At 40.1% G+C, this 17288-nt stretch overlaps 1 protein-coding gene across 4 annotated transcripts in view; it reads right to left on the bottom strand.

Moving 5' to 3' along the window:
* Nucleotides 1-13051, bottom strand: part of itpr1b (inositol 1,4,5-trisphosphate receptor, type 1b) — a 57301-nt gene extending 44250 nt beyond the window's left edge. For 2 of the 4 annotated variants that reach the window (XM_076141016.1, XM_076141018.1), the window contains exons 1-17: nucleotides 12883-13051; nucleotides 11360-11473; nucleotides 8718-8788; nucleotides 6235-6350; nucleotides 6031-6117; nucleotides 5328-5486; nucleotides 4990-5088; nucleotides 4754-4837; nucleotides 4477-4623; nucleotides 4203-4307; nucleotides 4013-4057; nucleotides 3862-3891; nucleotides 3151-3305; nucleotides 864-963; nucleotides 614-774; nucleotides 286-427; nucleotides 44-202 (exon numbers count right to left, since the gene is read on the bottom strand). In XM_076141016.1, coding sequence (XP_075997131.1) covers nucleotides 44-202; nucleotides 286-427; nucleotides 614-774; nucleotides 864-963; nucleotides 3151-3305; nucleotides 3862-3891; nucleotides 4013-4057; nucleotides 4203-4307; nucleotides 4477-4623; nucleotides 4754-4837; nucleotides 4990-5088; nucleotides 5328-5486; nucleotides 6031-6117; nucleotides 6235-6350; nucleotides 8718-8788; nucleotides 11360-11451 — 1752 coding nt within the window. In that variant the 5' untranslated portion in view covers nucleotides 11452-11473; nucleotides 12883-13051. The remainder of the gene's footprint in view (nucleotides 1-43; nucleotides 203-285; nucleotides 428-613; nucleotides 775-863; nucleotides 964-3150; nucleotides 3306-3861; nucleotides 3892-4012; nucleotides 4058-4202; nucleotides 4308-4476; nucleotides 4624-4753; nucleotides 4838-4989; nucleotides 5089-5327; nucleotides 5487-6030; nucleotides 6118-6234; nucleotides 6351-8717; nucleotides 8789-11359; nucleotides 11474-12882) is intronic. The other 2 variants (XM_076141017.1, XM_076141019.1) reach the window with 1 other exon arrangement.
* Nucleotides 13052-17288: the final 4237 nt, after the last annotated feature.

The raw sequence follows: 17288 nt of genomic DNA, 5'->3' as shown, positions 1-17288 counted from the left end.
GACAAAACAAAAAATAGCATCTGCAGGTGAGTGGAACACCCACTTGATTCTTCCGATAATCCTGCTGAGAATGGCGTAACACTCTATAGCAAAGCCTGCAAATATGCCTAAAAGGAGCATGCCGCTGGTCTCCAAGCTCTTCCAGTCGCAGCATGGGACCATCCCCACTGTCAGTGAAAGGGGCTTGGAGAAGCTTGAAAATCTGCAATGGAAATGGAAGTTTTCATAGCCCAACTTTGTTTATAAGCACAGACATTGAAACAATCTTGTAGGTGTAAGGCCAACCTGCTTCAGGATATTCTGCTCTCTCATGAGTTTTTGTCTTTCTCTGTCTGGCTTGTTAACCATGATCTCCAAAACATCCTGCCCACTATTGGGAATGTCCACCACAAAGAAAACTAGATCCTCGAGGAGTTTGGTCACAAACCTGGAAAGAATACATATTTAAGTGTACAATCAGTACAGCTCCATTCATAGCCTACATAAAGACAGATGTGCTTGAGAAAATCATGTCCTTCAGTAATATTTGAAATATTTGTTATTCCTTTCACTGAGTCCATTTTCACAAGTGTCTACTCAACATATACATACCAAACAATGGTGTAAACTATACCTTCTTTCATTTTGAGTAATGGTACCCTTCTCCAGCTTGCCAGCAATGGACGCCAACACTTTGCTTGCATCATTGGCAAAGTCTAAATCACGCACTTCTGCTGGTGGCACTGGTACAATGGCAAATGCCTCCTTGTCTTCTTTTACCCCGGATGTTCCAATCTAGAGTAATGAAATTATTTCACTTGTGTTTATGTGTTTAAACAATATCAATTATGCTACAATTCAGGACACGCCAATCAGCAACTCACCCGTAACATGACAGGTTTCTCCTCCTCTTTATCAATTGGGTTGTTGGTACTGTGAACCCATGTGTTGGTGCACAGGTGCCTTAGCCTCACATAAGAGCTTCTATTGGCGACAAATGAAATTACATTAGAGCAGACAAACGTGAAGGGAAAGGGAGAAGATTTGACCAGAGACAGGGAAGTCAAATGTTTGATCCCTGCAGGAAGTTTTATGGGCATCAATAGCTACCATAAAAATAAAATAAATGAATAAAACAGCACAATTTCCTGTTTATCTAGTCTTACTTGGGCATTGCTTGGTCCTAGTGTTTTTATGAAAAAGTTTTGTCTATCCTTCTGAGATTTCCATATATGTATTGTTTGTGTACTGTCTTGTTTGAATTGCATTTTATATCCCTTTTAATGTCCATATTATAGTTTACATTGTCTGATATGTAATAAAACTCTGCAAAGTGAAAGGGTCATTGCATTGCAGTCGCTTTCAGTTTTTGTAGCGATGCTGGTGAGCCTGTCTGATGAGAAGTTTGCAGTGAATTCTGGTTAAGCCTTTCAGCCTCCCCTCCCCCAAAAAACTTTATATAGGAGACATTTGTACAGCTCATTCACGTGAACTGCATGTCGCTGTATGTTGCTATCAGTTTTAAACAAACAGAGTGAAGGATAGAAGATTCTGCTTCAAATACAGTTCATCTGAATGTGTAATATAATTACAGATTAACTAGCAGTGACTTGTACAGTATCATACTTTCCAGTCACTACTCTTCCAGGGAACAAGGAAGCTTTACACATAGTTAAGACTGAGTCAACAACACCCCCACCTTGTATGTATGTGAGTGTGTGTGTGTGTGTGTGTAGAGGGAGATTCAAGAGTGTGCACGTCTTTATCACAGACAGCTACCATATTCTTGGCAGACATTAGGTCACCACCCACTCACACTAACAGGCTTACCTTTGTGTACCTGCTCTCCCAAGCATTAATTAGTGCCATGTTTATGCCCCTGTGTAGCAAGGTTATTTCAGGTAGGACTGGGAGCGACTTGCAATAGTAGCCTACAGCATGCAGGCACACACCTGATGATGTGACACAATGAAGGCTTTGACACAAAATGGGGAGGCTCTGTTCTTATCTGATTTGTGGTAACAGGGACCAATGTGCAACTGTAATTTTAGACCCATAAATGTCTTCCATCACAAAACTGATGAAAATAAAAAGACAAACAGAGTCTATGAAGGTTCTCCATCATCTAGGTCAAGGAAAGTTAATCTAAGGCCACTGGACTTGACTTCTTCAGTTCAGAACTGAGTGGAAACATCTTCAAGCCTTTACCAGCAAGTCCAGTTGCCTAAGATTAACTTTCCTTTAAGAGTCTCATTATAGAAACCCACAGCCCCAAAACATATCCACCTACCTAAGTCCTGTACATGCCAGCAATATCATTACAACACAGCCCCACATTATTCACTGGAAACTACAGTAGTTTTATGCCAAATGACCACTACGATTGCTTCACCCAATCCTTGTCTTTACGTCATTTACTGACAAGAAATATATGTAATTTGTCAAAGGCTGTATGCTGCTATGGATCTACAACATCAATACAATACAACATCTGGCCTGTGGTTTTAGCAAAGCCTAGTCCTTGCTCAGAAACACGACAGTGAACTCTCCTGTTTTTCCCCTCTTTGCCCGCTATCCAGGCCCACTTTCATACCGATTATCATTGTTTTCTGTTTCAAGCCAAGCTGGGACTTTCCTGGGACTCCATTATACCATTTAAAGATGACCTGTGCATAAAAAGCCTCACACACACATACTCAAACAAGCACACACATGTTGACAAAGAAACAGGGTAGAAACTGTCTATTTAAAAGAAGGTCTCAGTGGCATCAGTGATTTTTTAAATAATAAGTGAAAACACATGACAAGTCAACCTTACTGGGACTTTCCATTTTAGGGGAATGTGACAGAACTGAACCACCCATACATCACAAATCTAGATGAAAGCAAACAATATGCCCTACCAGCAGTGTTTTGGTCAGATTTTTATATCAAAATTTTATCTTTCCTATAACTATCTCTCTTTTATATGTCCAGTCAATATCTGACCGACAAATGTGGGAAAGACATATTAGAACATGTTCAAACAAACTCTGAAATACAAATTCCATACTGCTGTGCCAAATATCACTTAACTCTACACATTTGATGGTGTTGAGGTTAATATTTACTTCTGCTGTATGACTTCCCTGGTTCTATGCAGTGCATATCAAAACACTTGTGTGGGTATACCTGGGCACCATGGAGTCCCCCCCTCTCAGAGTGGTGGGGTCCAGTTCAAAAATGGAAGAGATTTCCATGCCATCTGGAACAGGCACCAGGGTATACATGATCTTCTCCTGTGGGGCCCGCAGACGAGCTCGCAAAGCTTCATTATCTGCATCCAACTATAGCAACAAAAACAAGTGGTGAATAGAAGTGAACCATTGACTGAAAGCGGCAACAAAGTAAACTGCATGAATATAGTGCTCTGCAGTGCTAAGGCACAGAAGTCTGCAGGGTAACAATTTACCTACTAATCTCCACTGGATGCGGATTAGTTTCATTCACTGAAATTGTAAAATCGGTAAAATACGTTGCAATTGTCCTTAGAGACTGATGGGCCTTGTTAGCACATTGGTTAGAAGTATTGCTACAACAACCTCAGGACAAGTTGGTACAACACTGCCACTCACTGGTGCTATTTGAAAGGGACATGCTTCAGATGACATGATGGCATGCTGACACCCTGTGGTAATCTACCGTTATTACAATTGCTGCTCTGCTTTTAATGGGATGAGGACAACCTACATGAAAATGCTTCTTGAGGAATAGGGTGCATTTTGTGAGGCGAAGAGGAGAAACTGGGCCGAATGTACTTACAACAAAGACAGATAAGTAATTTAATGGGTATGCTCTGGAAGTCTGTATATGCTGCAGCAAAGTAAAATTATATAACAGTACCTGGAAATTAAAGGGTGTAAAGTCCACCACCTAAAGCAGAAAGCAAAGATCCAGCACAGAATTAAATACATTGATCAATAGGTCAATAGCAGTGGGGCAGCTGGGGTGTCATGACAAAGCACAAAAAGGAAAGGAAATCAGGATGACTTACTGAAGACCGCTGCTCAGCACTCTCTTCCTCAAACTCTGCATTTACCTGGAAAATAATAATCAGTAACATATCCTCAGCAACTACACCATATATTCATTTAACACTGATGATGCTGCACATTGCATTCCATTTAACTACTGTTGCTCTGCATAGTAGTTTGAGAAATGAATGAAAAGAAGGCCACACGTACCAGACCCATCTCTGCAGCCAAGTAACAACCTGTAGCCAGATGTTTGAACCTGAACAGACTATTCCAGTAGCCTGCACCTCCCCTACACGGGTCATGGTGGACCACCTGGGAATGGCAAAGGATAGGAAAAGGAAACCTTATGTCAAATCTACATCTTACCGGACATCATGAGGATTATGACAATATGATAAAAACCTGATTACTTATATGATCCAATTATTTAGTTGTCCATGAAATCAAATAATTAGCTCTCTGAAGAATATGTTGGACTCACCTCTACTTCCCACAGTGCTTTGCTGCTAGTGGCAGAGGTGGCAGACTGTCGACCTGTTGTCCTCAGAAAAACGTACTGCTTCTTCCTGTGGTCATCACAAGTGAGGAACTTTTCCTGTTCTGCATGGAACAACCGCACCACGTCACCCTGCCAACATATTACACACAAACAGTTTATCATTGGTATTAAGGCCTTTTACTGTACTTAGGAAACTTTTTTTCCTGCCTTTGATTTTACTTCTGTTTTTTATCTAGTAAACAAGACAAAAGTTACCAACCCCTTTCAATATGGTTTCCTTGTTGTCACTCCATTTCATAAAGAGAACAACTTTCCAACTTGTGTTGCAATTTACAGAATTAACCTGAAAAGAAGGGATAAGATAATGAAAGACAAAGAATACAGTACTTGTACAATTTACAAAAAATAAGTACAAGTATAAGTTGTGATGTTATTTCTTCTTGATGTTTTGTCTATTATCTGTATGTGCAGTGGAAGCCCAAGATACTCATGTACCTCATTACAGCCAGGATTGTCAACTAGCTGGTGGCTGCTGGCATGTAGTGGTTGTCCTGCATTCACAGGGTTAAGGACCACCTTATCCCCAATTACAACCTGAAGAAACAACACAAACAATCAGGACTTAATGCATTCAATTACATAATGATTATATTTTACAAAATTAATATATTACAAAGAAAGACATTTATAAAAAAATTACAATTCTGGTGTCTCTATGCAACTTCCATTTGCAAAACTTTGAAAGCTATTAAATGTGAAATGTATTAAAATACATTCTTATCATGTCTACCATTTCAGCAAATTTAACTCCAGACTGACAGCTAACTACCCACACTGTCTCCCAGAGATCGTAGCTTGTAGAAGGGTTGAATGTAGAACCAAGATCCCTCATTGCCTGCTGAGTCCAGAGTCACTCTCATGGCATTCTTCTCCAACAATGCAGGCAAACGCTTATTCACCGTCAGGTATTTATTGCTTTTCAAGTGAAGCAACTGTTAGGAAAGGAAACAAAAGCACATTCAATAGAACATACTGGGATTAAAACAATGACGATGAGCATCCGCATCACAACATGAGTTAAACATAGATCAGTGCCCAATCCCTGTATTACATAGCTTAACGTGTGATATAGTGAATTTTGTCATTTTCAGACATGTTGTCAGCCAATACAATGCACCTGTTTTGGGAAATTATCTTTCCACCAACAACACACTTTTAGTCCAAAGATGTCTATATATAAATACATTTGCATGACAAACCAGGAAGTGGTAGAGATCAAATGCATCATATAAAAAGCCTGCATGGCTGCTCTGCTTTGTATTTCATGAGTGAATGATGCAATACATCCTTGCAAACCATTTCTGGTCAAATGAGCAGGGCTCAAGATAAGACCTCATAACAGACAAAGTTGAAGAAGAACTTTGTGCTGCAGTTGTAATTTGAACCTGCCCTCTAACGGCTCTGCCCTATCAAGCAGACAGTTTCATATGGTGACCAACAGTGGAACAGTTCTGTTAACCAGGCACCTTATCATACCTGAATGACATTTCCATACTGGATGACAGTTCCTAGCAGCTTGCGGTTTTCTGACTCATTCTGCTTCTTCTCCAGGTCAGCGGCATGCTAAAACACACAGCAGAGGACAGAGACACTACAGAAAACTGTCATCATCCAAGGGGATATGATACTGAAGCTACATTTCATAGACAAAACAATTTGAAGGACAAAGCTCAAACCTACATGGAGTTTGTTGAGGAGGACTGTGTCAGTGGTGCTGTTGCCGCCAGGTTTTGCAGCCTTCCAGAACTGTTTCTGTGCCGAGTATCTGTTCATAGGACACAGTTTGAAAAGGCAGTCTGTGGAATGGGGAGAAGAAAAAACAAATGAGATCACAGACACAAAAAAAAATCAAATACATCCTCACTTCAGCGCACAGTTATGTGTTTCGTGACATATCAAGCAAGACCAGCATATCTTAATGACTCTTTTGAAGAAGTTTTACATATTAACATGAATTGTTAACTCTTTCAAAAGCATTACCATTAGAACTAGAAGTTGCAGACCAATACATTAGAGTCCTATTAAAACAGATCTCAAAGGTGCTATTCCATGTTATTATATTACTGTTTCCAAATGCTACAATGAAGCTCATCAAAACCCAACCAAACATGGCCTTTGTGTACATCTACAGTATAATAGGCCGGTATTATTTAATAATATTATAATATAATACCAGTTGATTATGATTTCTTTAAGACAGTGTGCAATTCTATTGCTATGTAAATGGTTAAAGAATGATAGCATAGAGCACCAGATAGGCACATGGGTAATTTGACCAATGGGTCAATCTCTAATATCTAGCAGAATTCCTTCGATAAAACAGTGAAATTGGAACTGAAAATATAATGGAATATACAAGATTCCATAGATGCATGCATACATGTCATACATGAAGCTATCTGCAAGCTGTTACAGGGGCTAGATGGGCTTCACAGTGGTAAAAATATCCACTCTGGCAGCCTCTGTCGGACACACTGCCAACTCGGCAATGTCCAGGGATTTGCAGTAAATGGGGCACCGGGTGGAAGAGAGGGATGGATAAGTGGTACAGAAGGAGGAGAATAGACAAAAGGAAAAGGAGGCACAGGAATCAATGGAGAAAATGGGGCACTGGGAGAACATTGGGATGCTAAAGTTAGGCTTGGGGATTTAGTGAAACTTTCCACAAGTACATTTATAGAACTGAACTGATAAACAATGAGGGAATTCAGATGATTTATTCATGTATTTCTTAAAAATACACTTGATTAAATGGAACATAAATATCAAATGTATTCCAGATCATTAATAACTTAAACAAGGTAAATATTGATCTCTTTCTATTCTCTATTCCACCCTACAGGCTCCGCTCACCTGAACACAGAAAACCATGTACACAGCGGCTCATCACACAGCTGAAATATGAGCGTGTAGTTTGGAAAAACTAGGTTAGTGTGACTGTGTCAATACTTCTTATCTAACCTGTCCTGTAAGGGTTTAAAGCTAGTATGACACTGCAACAACAAACGTTAATGTGGATTTAAATGCCCTACGCAACCTTGTAGGCGTTTTCAGTTATTCTGGAACCTATATTTCAGGTACTGGTAGGGTAGAGTATGCTGGCATTAAACTCCATCACTTAAACATAATCATAAAAGTGAAATTCTGCACATCCCCACAGCCCTGAAAGGAGGTCTCACTTTTTTGACTACTGTCTCTATACGTGTTCTAAAAAACATTTCCCCTCCCCTAACCTGAGGTCATTAAGTGTGGGAGCACTGTCAACACTATTAGAGCTATCAGGACGTCCAAAGATTAAGAGGATTATCCCTGAGAGCCGCCATTGTGTAGTGAACCTGTGAGTGTGAACACACATGCAAAAACACATACACAAAACACTAACTAATATTCTATTTCACGGTGTTATGCACTCAAGTTATCCAAAAGGTAGAAGTAAGGTTTAAAATGTTCAACTAAAGCTCCCGGGAGAACAGGCTTAAGTGGGCTATTAATACACAACAGGGATTTAGTCTAGGCACACTTTGTCTCTTCTGATGTCTGAAGGGGAGGAGAGACTGGAAACATAACCTGCACACGTTTGTGCTTGTAATGTTTGAGTATGATCATGGGTTAAATTGGGCTACTATACGATATCTACAGTATTTAGCCAGCACCACTCTGCAGCTACTTGGATGGTGCTATATCACAGCTTTGCAAAGAATTTGAATAGCCAAGTTAGAAACTGACAAGATAACAGATTTTGCATACCCGAATGGAAGTGCACGCCTTGTTCAAATCCACAGAACAGCAAAGCCTAACTGCTCACCCAACAGTGTTAAGTATACTTTTTGGTTCAGTTATTTTGTAAATGGATGGGGATCATGCACAGAGGACAGAGGAAAGACATTGCAGCATTGCAGAGAGCATTGCAGAGAGGGCAGACGTTGATGCAAGGTGTCCCGTCATCAGCTGTCATTGTCCACATAATATATACTGAGATCGCATTTAAAGTCGAAGCTGTAAAAGAGGTCACACACTCCATTTTTTTAACAACTGAGAATGTAAATGTCTGGTCATTCATATTTCAAGTACAAAAATGGCAAACTTACCCCTACGCCTTAAAGAAACCTTTCATATAGGAATGCAATCAATGATATGATATGCAAGTGTTGTTGATGCCTTACCTCTGAATTTCTTGGGTGGGTTGTTGAGGTCCCCTGTGTCTGGTTGTACCACACAGCGGTCATCTACAAGCCTGTGGACACAGCCAGCACAAGATCCCCTTAGTCTCTAAAGGTACCTTGTGACTGAACATCAAAACAGACCTTTCCTCCTCCTTTTACTTTTTTCATAACAGCACATAGCAGAAAAGATAATGTCTTCATAAGAAATTAGATAATAGTACATGGTCAAACAATCAAAGTGGCACAGGGTTAGACTGTTGCCTCACAACAGGAAGATCCTGTCTGTGTGACGTGTCCATGTTTTCCCCTGTGTACATGTGTTCATGCTCTTGCCCTTGATCAATGCACTCAGCTGCTGAGCTGGGATGGAACAGATGCAGAGGGCACATTCCAGGTCTCAGCTGTACGTGCTGTGGTCTTCAAGTGTTGTTTTCCATAATCCCCATCAAGGTTTTTGTTGTATAATTCCAAGCATCCTGGGATCTATGTGTGGCATGGCGTCATAAGCTTTCTAATAGTCAATTTCCCGTTGTGCTCACTTCAATCTCTCTGGACTTTGAGTCTTGGGGGACGGCTATGTCTACCAGTAATTTGTTGCTTGGGGGCTCTGGTGTTGCCTTCAATCCCCTTCTGGGCTATGCTCATATACTGGCCAAGGGGTTCATTAGCTTAATGGCTACAATTCCTGACAGGAGTTGTCCATGTTGTGATGTGGCAAACAGTTGTAATGATGGCTGCTTCTTGTTATTGTGGAGGCTGTGGTGCTCTGGTAGCCAGTGGACATTGGTATTGTGTGATGGGACGTTTTCCCACATGCTCTTGTGGGAAAGTGGTGTGAGCTTATCATCTCCAGAAGCATCTCCAGCATCACTGTAGCTGTGGCTGTTGTGGATTCAGTGATGATGAGGATGCTGTGTGCTGGTGCGTTGGCATCTGGCAGCAAACTGCCTGATGGTATCATTATCACTGAGCCTAAGCAATCTTAGGGATTGACTGTAGCTAATCTGTTGATGATCTTCCTTCTTCATATTAGTAGCTGTGCCTTTTAAGGCTCTTGGCAGAGACAGAGAGAGTAAGTGTCCAAGTTGGACATTCAGGTAGAGCTTGTGGATCAACTGCATGGTGCCACCCGTCGCCTGTAGCCCATTAACCTCCTCCTTGTGACATATAATCCTCTTGACTATGCTGCAGTGCTGCATTACTCTGTATCGGGATCATGCTTTTACCCATTCCAGTCCCCACATATACTGTATAGCTGGTTGAAATTAGTACTATAAAGCATTATCAACAGAAATATTTGCTGTAAAATTAGCTGTCATCTAAGAACAATGAGGGTGAGGATAGAAAATAGTTTATAGTTGATTGATTTCTCAAAATAACAGATTATGGCCACGATAAACCATGATACTATTATAACCCTTCAAAGGATCGTAGCTTTCCTTAAAAATGATTAAACAACAGTAATACCTGACAGGAGTGACATAATGGCCTTCCTTAAATGTGACACAGAATGCATATCAGTGCCACAATACAATATACAAAATACGACGATAAAGCAACCCAGGCATTCTGGTGAAAGCCTGCAGATCCCTAGCGGTTTCCCTCTAGTACAATCAGATGATTCTATTTTTAGTTTATGTAGTATATACTGGATTGTATTAGCACTGTATTGTGTTTAAGGAAGCAAGCAGATGCTGTGAGAGTCACCAAAAAACCAAAGTTACAAGAGATATCTGTATTGAAGGTCAAGAAGAATAAAACATGACAGCAGGGGAGCAGATTAAGTTACTTCCTCCCTCTGGAGTGCAGCGCCGAGGCTCTAAACACATTGCAGCCATCCTCTCTGTGCCAGCAGTGGTCCAGGTGGTTAATTACACAGCTGTCTTTCAGAGGTCACAGACACAGACAGCAAAAGCAACACCTACTGTAATACAATTATACTATTTATAGCCAGGTCCTCTAAGCTCATCACTTTACAGTTAGCCCTCACAGCAGTAATGGGGGGGAATGATTACGAGGCATAACATACCAAGACGGACAACTTGACGAATGGGTTTTGTCACGGTAGCAATTTTCGAAGCTGTGCTCGCATTTGTTGCCATGGTGGGTGACGCACAATCTGAATTGTGAAGAGCTCGGTTGCTGAGACCTTGTAAACGTAGGGCTTGCTATGGCCTTTTGTGAGCTGCAAACAGTGACATGGCAAGACGATGAAGAAAAGCTGCACTACAAAAGCAGGGGGCGGGGGGGGATATGACAGCATGATGTTGGGTTCATTTTCACCTTGGAAGAGAAACACCCTAGTACAGGAAATAGAAACAAAGAGGGTAGACGCTCCAGTTTCTCTTCTGCAGGATTATAAAGGTTTCTGAAATTAAGATAAAAAATCTGCTGTGAAGTGGGTAGGGGAATTTTATAAAGCCTCCATTTTCCCAGGAGCAACCAAAAACCATGTAAATAATTGCACAGGCTACTGTGTTTTTATTGAGGCTCTACTCAATGATACTGATACTTCTGTATCCTGCACAGTATGACAATATTTGCTGTAGCTCCGTCAAACCCAGCATGTTCACATGGGAAACTATGGCACAAGAAAGTGAGGGGAGTCGAGGTGGTGGAGAGACAAATAGAAGCAGACTTACCCTAAAGTGCTGATAAATCCACAGGTGGAGCCCTCAGCATACAGGGAACAAATGTCCCCATTATGGAGGAAGCTGGACATCTTGTCCGACATGATTCCTCTGCTTCGACTTCACCTGCAAATGATTGATACTTCAACCATTACAAAATCAAGCTGAGCCCGACTCATGACAATGATTTGACTTCATGGGCAGTTGAACTTTATTTAACTCACACAAATAATACTAAATGATTGCTGGGTCTCAACAACTGTAGAGGATGGAGCAGTTAAGATTGAAATGGACAGATCACCAAGTAGACTAGCTTTTTTGGTTTCAAATGCTGCCTGTCATGCTTTTGTCCCAGTTTTCTTAACCCTTGCATTATTTTAAACAGTTTTTAAAGTGTTTGAGTTGAAGCATGAATGACATTACGATATAAAAACCTGTATTTATAACCTACATAACTTATTATTACACATTCATTTATATCATCTTATTGTAACAAGATAGTAGACCTAGTAGATCTTTTATCATGTGGTATTTTCCCCCTACCTTCCTCTAACAACCACCTTTAAGATGACATTTGCATTGTAGAGCACCTGAACAGTTAGGCCGATCATTTGTTGGTTTAACTGTACCGTGTATATTAGGAACATGTAGGCTATGTGATTTCACAGTGGAAGTAAAATACAGTTGCCTTGAACACATTAATACCACAAAAAAAGGTGCTTAACTTGAGTATTCATGCTGGAAACCCTTGCTTAAAATGCATACATGAACAGTACTGGTTATAATGATTCTTAGACAATTTAATAAATAAATAAATAAATAATCACGTTTCGTCCTGAGGGACCTCGTTGTATCACCTTTTCTCAATTGACAGAAAAAGACTCTATTCCTGCCAGGTTTAAAGAAAACACAAAGGTTCTCCTGCATTGTACTAAATAAAGCAAACACAGAAGGGAAATTAGGTCACCACTCTTTACACTTTAGATTCTCTGGGAGCTAAGAGAAAACGAATAAACTGAACTTAACTGTGTACTAAGGAAACGAGCGGCTATGTGGACAGAACATGCCAAAGTAGAGGAGCAGAAACTATAAAAGATGTCATTGTTTGAATTGTGAAATTTACTCGCATGACTGGAAGACATGAGTGTTTCCTGTTCATCTTCAATGAAAAGTGGAGGACAATGGTGCTCACTATTTTCCTCAGTATTGCCGTTAAAATCTATCGAGTATATGATAACCTACACCACACAAACTTTGTATAGGTCTGTTTAAGCCAAATGCTGCAATATGTAAAGACAACTGAACGTGATGTGACGCCTAATAAGTGTTATTTTCGGAATTTTTGTTGAAATATAACTGTAATGTAACGTCTCCGCTAGCTAAAACCATAAATAGCTGTTTTTTTTCACGGCACGAGCTGATGCTACAAAACAAGCAGCGCGTGGGCTACTTCCTGACAGGGATGCTACTCAGTGATACATGAACGGCGCTCTAGATGGGGGGAGAGAAAAGTACACAGAAAAGAGCCATTTTACCTGACACAAAACGAACGACACGCTGGAAAACGTGAGAACAAGTGGGTCAGCGAAGGCTCATTACATCAGAGCTATCCTCGGGTAAGTCCATGGTAGTGAAACTCCAGGTAAAGGCAGGTTGTTATCTCTGACAGCTGAGTGGGTCCTCGGCAACAATCCGCTTCTTACCTCCTCCACATGCATCTGAGGGAACGCCCCTTTCGGTACTATTTATACTGCAGGCAAAGGATTCTGGGAAATGTAGTTATTTAGACCACTGATGCCCCATTCTGCATGTATGTGACTGTGACTATCAATGCTTGTATCTGTGTTTGTTTGTTTGCTTGAGCAGTATTTCTCTTTTGGATGAATCTGGTGGAAAGGATTAAAGTGTTGATGTGTATCTTAAGAATATTTTTAAAAGGTTTTTTTTTTTATGTAAATACACTACAACAAGAAGAACAATTAATGAACGCATTAGTGTGCCTAACCCCTAACAATTTGCCTCTTGTTCTTGACATTTTAAAAATAGCACAATGACCCATCCTAAATACACAGAACCTGTTTGGTGAAAGGAAACCTTTGCATCATCCACAGAAGAAGAGCAGGAAATAACTATAATTACACTAGTTAATTATAGTTGATAATAATAATTATAGGAAGCTGTTTTAAAAAGGCTAAAAATAGGCTACCATAGGATGAATATGCCACATTTCCTTAATTGAGATAGGTGCTTTACTTGCGAAAAAAGAAATGAATAAAAACCATCTTGAAATTTTGGAAATCATCACATTCCCGGCCCTGGCCTTGGATCGGTATCGGTACCACTGGGTTAACGAGTTAAGTGATCACAAATTCCGTAGTCATACAAATCTGAATAGACTAGAAGGGCCATTTTGAGTTGCCATCTGTTTACTTGTGGCTTGTGTCTGTTGGAGTGTGTGTAGTAGCTACACAACCCCTATATTACACCTTAAGATCACATCTGTAGACTATGCTGTTTCTTTGAATGATCAAATACATGTGACTTGTTTTTGCTTATGTTTAGATTATTTCATGTATGTCATGTCAAAAACAGGAGCACACTTGCTGTTTGGCAAAAAGGGATCCTGCTGTGCATGTCAGAGCGTGAATGAACATGAGATAAAGACATCAGTTGTGTGTGCCGTCTCCTGTCAAAAACACTGTGATCCAACCAGGACGGTCAGATTCCTGGGTTCGTAATGACGAAAGCCCGAAGACTAAAGCCTGTTTGTAAAGCCATCCATTGTTGTTACAAGAAAACTGTCTTGAATATTACAGATTATTTGTCACATGTTTGCTCTGGATAACAGCATGTGGAACATTTGGTAATGCCATTTGCTAAAGCAGAAAAGTTTGGTATATAAGTTTTGGAAAGCTCAATCTGAGTGAACGTCAGAGTGATCTGGTTTATTTGCAGCTGACCTATTAAAATCACTTCTTGTCATTTTTTTCAGACTGTAATTGGAACAGATATTTCTACATACTGAAATGTTTAAAAAGCATCATGCAATATTAACGTCACAAAAACTGGAGAGTAGGAAGGGTCCCAAACGTCCGACCCTTCCACAGATGTTTACTTTGGTTTATACCAGGGTTGCTCACTTAGATGATTAAATTTGATAAAGTATGAATCCCTAATTCGACATTATAATTGCTAATGGAAAAGTGGCAAGAGTCTAAGACACGAGTGGAAAAAGAGAAAGCTCTTTCATCCCTAAATTGAGCTCAGAGGCATTAGCTCTTCTTGTTGATTATATTGTAATTTTGTTACTTAGCTACAGGTTCTAGAAGGATAAAGTGAGTGGAACAGGTGGCGTCACATTACCATAATGGTGCTTTGTTTGTTCTTTTAAACATCCTCATCCCCTGGTACAGTGAGGTCTTTCAGATGTAAAGAGATTGCTACCTGTTACACACTGAAGCTGGTGTTGATGATGCAAGATGCAAGAAAAGTTGGCAGCATGATCATGCATCTTTAATTTGCAATTCATATCCTTATGCTCTATCATTTCATCAACTCTATCAACTATTTCGTAAACACGGTGACAGGCAAAACCAAAATTTTGAAGATAGGCTGTGTCTTTGTTGGTTCATATTAATCTAAGCAGAAATATAAGACACTTAGGGTTTATAGATGGAGATCATGCAAGTCTGACTAAAAGCACAATAAGATCATAAATATGTATGAGAGGCTAGCCTTTTCTTTAACTAAAAGTCTTTCCAGGCTTCCATTGAGTGCAACGTGAAGTGAGTTCTCAGTTGTCATGGATACGGTGTACACTCGCTGCAACTCGAGCACAGAGCAAGTATGGGCATTAATATACGTTACCAATGTACTTAATTGCTGTGGTTTGCACTTTTTGGGAAGTCTGGTGTCACTAAATGTTTTATTTTCATAACAGATAATGAATTCGCTGACTGTCTACAAATATCTACAGCCACAGTATGGTACATTATGTCTGTATTGCTGTAGATGTGCTACTGTGGCTCGATAAATGGAATGTTTTCTTAATTCTCTGGGTGTTTTGGTGAGCACTTTTATAGTAACTTGACTGAACCTGTTATTACGGTTTTCATGCAGTACATCACTGCAAAAACAAACAAACATGAACATTGATATGAGATGGGATGGGATGTTGTGAAGACCGATTGGTTTTCTGTGAGGGTCATGAGCAAGCACACATAAGGTGTGAGGGAGAGGTGATTCATTAATTATTTTCCAACATAATTCACAAATGACTAACAGATTATAAACAAAGCCTCTGCATGCTTGTGATGCCCAACAGACAGTAGAATGACAAAACACAGCAACCATTTGTGTGGGCGCGTAGATTGTGTGCGTGTGTGAGTGTGAATTGGTTCGTGTGCACATTCAGGCCTTCACTTCCCTTTGATGTGTGGGCACAATGGTTGATAGTTTTCTTGTCTGAGGCTTGGATAGTCCTCTGTGTGGGCCAGGCCTTGAATGTAGTCCCGACATTCATCAGAAATATCACAGCGGGACTAAATATAAACACAAACAAAGCTATTAATGTGCTATTGTACAAACTCTAATTTGTTTGTTTAAAAGAGAGTAAGCTAAGGCTATAAAAAACACAACAGGATCTAACTGTGGATCTGCCGCAGTAAACCATGACAAACATGACACACAGAACTATTGATAAACTGAATGAAAATCCTGGTGGAAGTAATCATTTCCTTTGTTCAAACGTAAATGACTTGACAATAAGAACTATGCAAAAATGAAGTTAAACAACTTGAAGATGGTGTTGGCGAGTGATCCAGAATCACACAACACCTGTTTGACCTCACTGTGCTTAGAGCCTTCTGCTGTGAATAGAAGCTGATAGAAACAATAGTCTCAATCTATACCTCAATCTTTCTCTGTCTGCCAGTCTTTTGAGTCTGTGACACACACACACACACACAGGGGCAGTGAAGGACACCACCTTTCTGTGAAGAGTCAGTTACACACTCAAAGCTTATCAGGTTTACTTCCCTTTACTCACTCTCAATCTCACACACTCTGACTCAGAAATGTGTTAGGTGCATTTCTTATAGTTAGAAGCCCCTTCTTTAAAACGTGTATGGGTGATAAAAGAACTTCCTTTTGAGTTTGGTTGGGATCCTCTGCAAAAAACGGTTGGAGCTGAATAATCATGCCAGGGATGAATGTGCAGTAAAAAACCTTGTGGTGTTTTTTGCTTCTCATCTTTCATCCTGCTGATTCTGTGTCTTTGCCACCCTGCAAAATACCAGGTACTGGTTCAACACCCTACAAGGTAGAGATCCACCTCACTAAAAATAAAAGACAATTACGCTGGTATAATGACCTTCATACACCCAAAGGGAACAGTCTGATTAGACCAGCAGCAGAGATATTCTAATTAGGCTTTGTGTTTTAGGGGTCTTACTTTTACAACAGTTACCAGTATAAAAATTGCGTTTCATATTGTGGAATAAAAGTGATTTGACCTGTGCCAAGGAGAGGATTTGTGGGCACTGACAAATATACTTTGTTTGTTTGCAACTCCAGATATTACACCTCAGATAATGATGTTCTGTCCTCCACATTCGGCTCTAACACAAGGTTTTGTTCAAAAGCATTGACCAAATTACCGTCTGCATTCAGCCAGGCTCCTCTTCGTTTGCAAAAACAGATCCTGTTCGTGTCGGGGAGGGTTTGCATTCCCAGTAATATCAATCAAATGTGACACAGTGTTAAAAATACAACATTCTAAAGTAATAAACAAAACAAAAATAACATACTTTGATTGACATTATCTGGAATATAAAATATGACGAAGCTTATCTGATTTTTTGCAGAACTCTTTACGTACACTGGGTGCAGAGTGGAGGATCACTGCACCTCATCCCCTTGGTTACAGCATAATCAATATGCC

Source organism: Genypterus blacodes, unplaced genomic scaffold, assembly GCF_046128005.1.
Source record: "Genypterus blacodes isolate CSIRO-AG114 ecotype Tasmania unplaced genomic scaffold, CSIRO-AGI_Gbla_v1 ptg000017l_1, whole genome shotgun sequence".
Classification (NCBI taxonomy): domain Eukaryota; kingdom Metazoa; phylum Chordata; class Actinopteri; order Ophidiiformes; family Ophidiidae; genus Genypterus; species Genypterus blacodes.
Note: the sequence above shows the minus strand (reverse complement) of the source record. Positions and strands in the feature narration are given on the sequence as shown.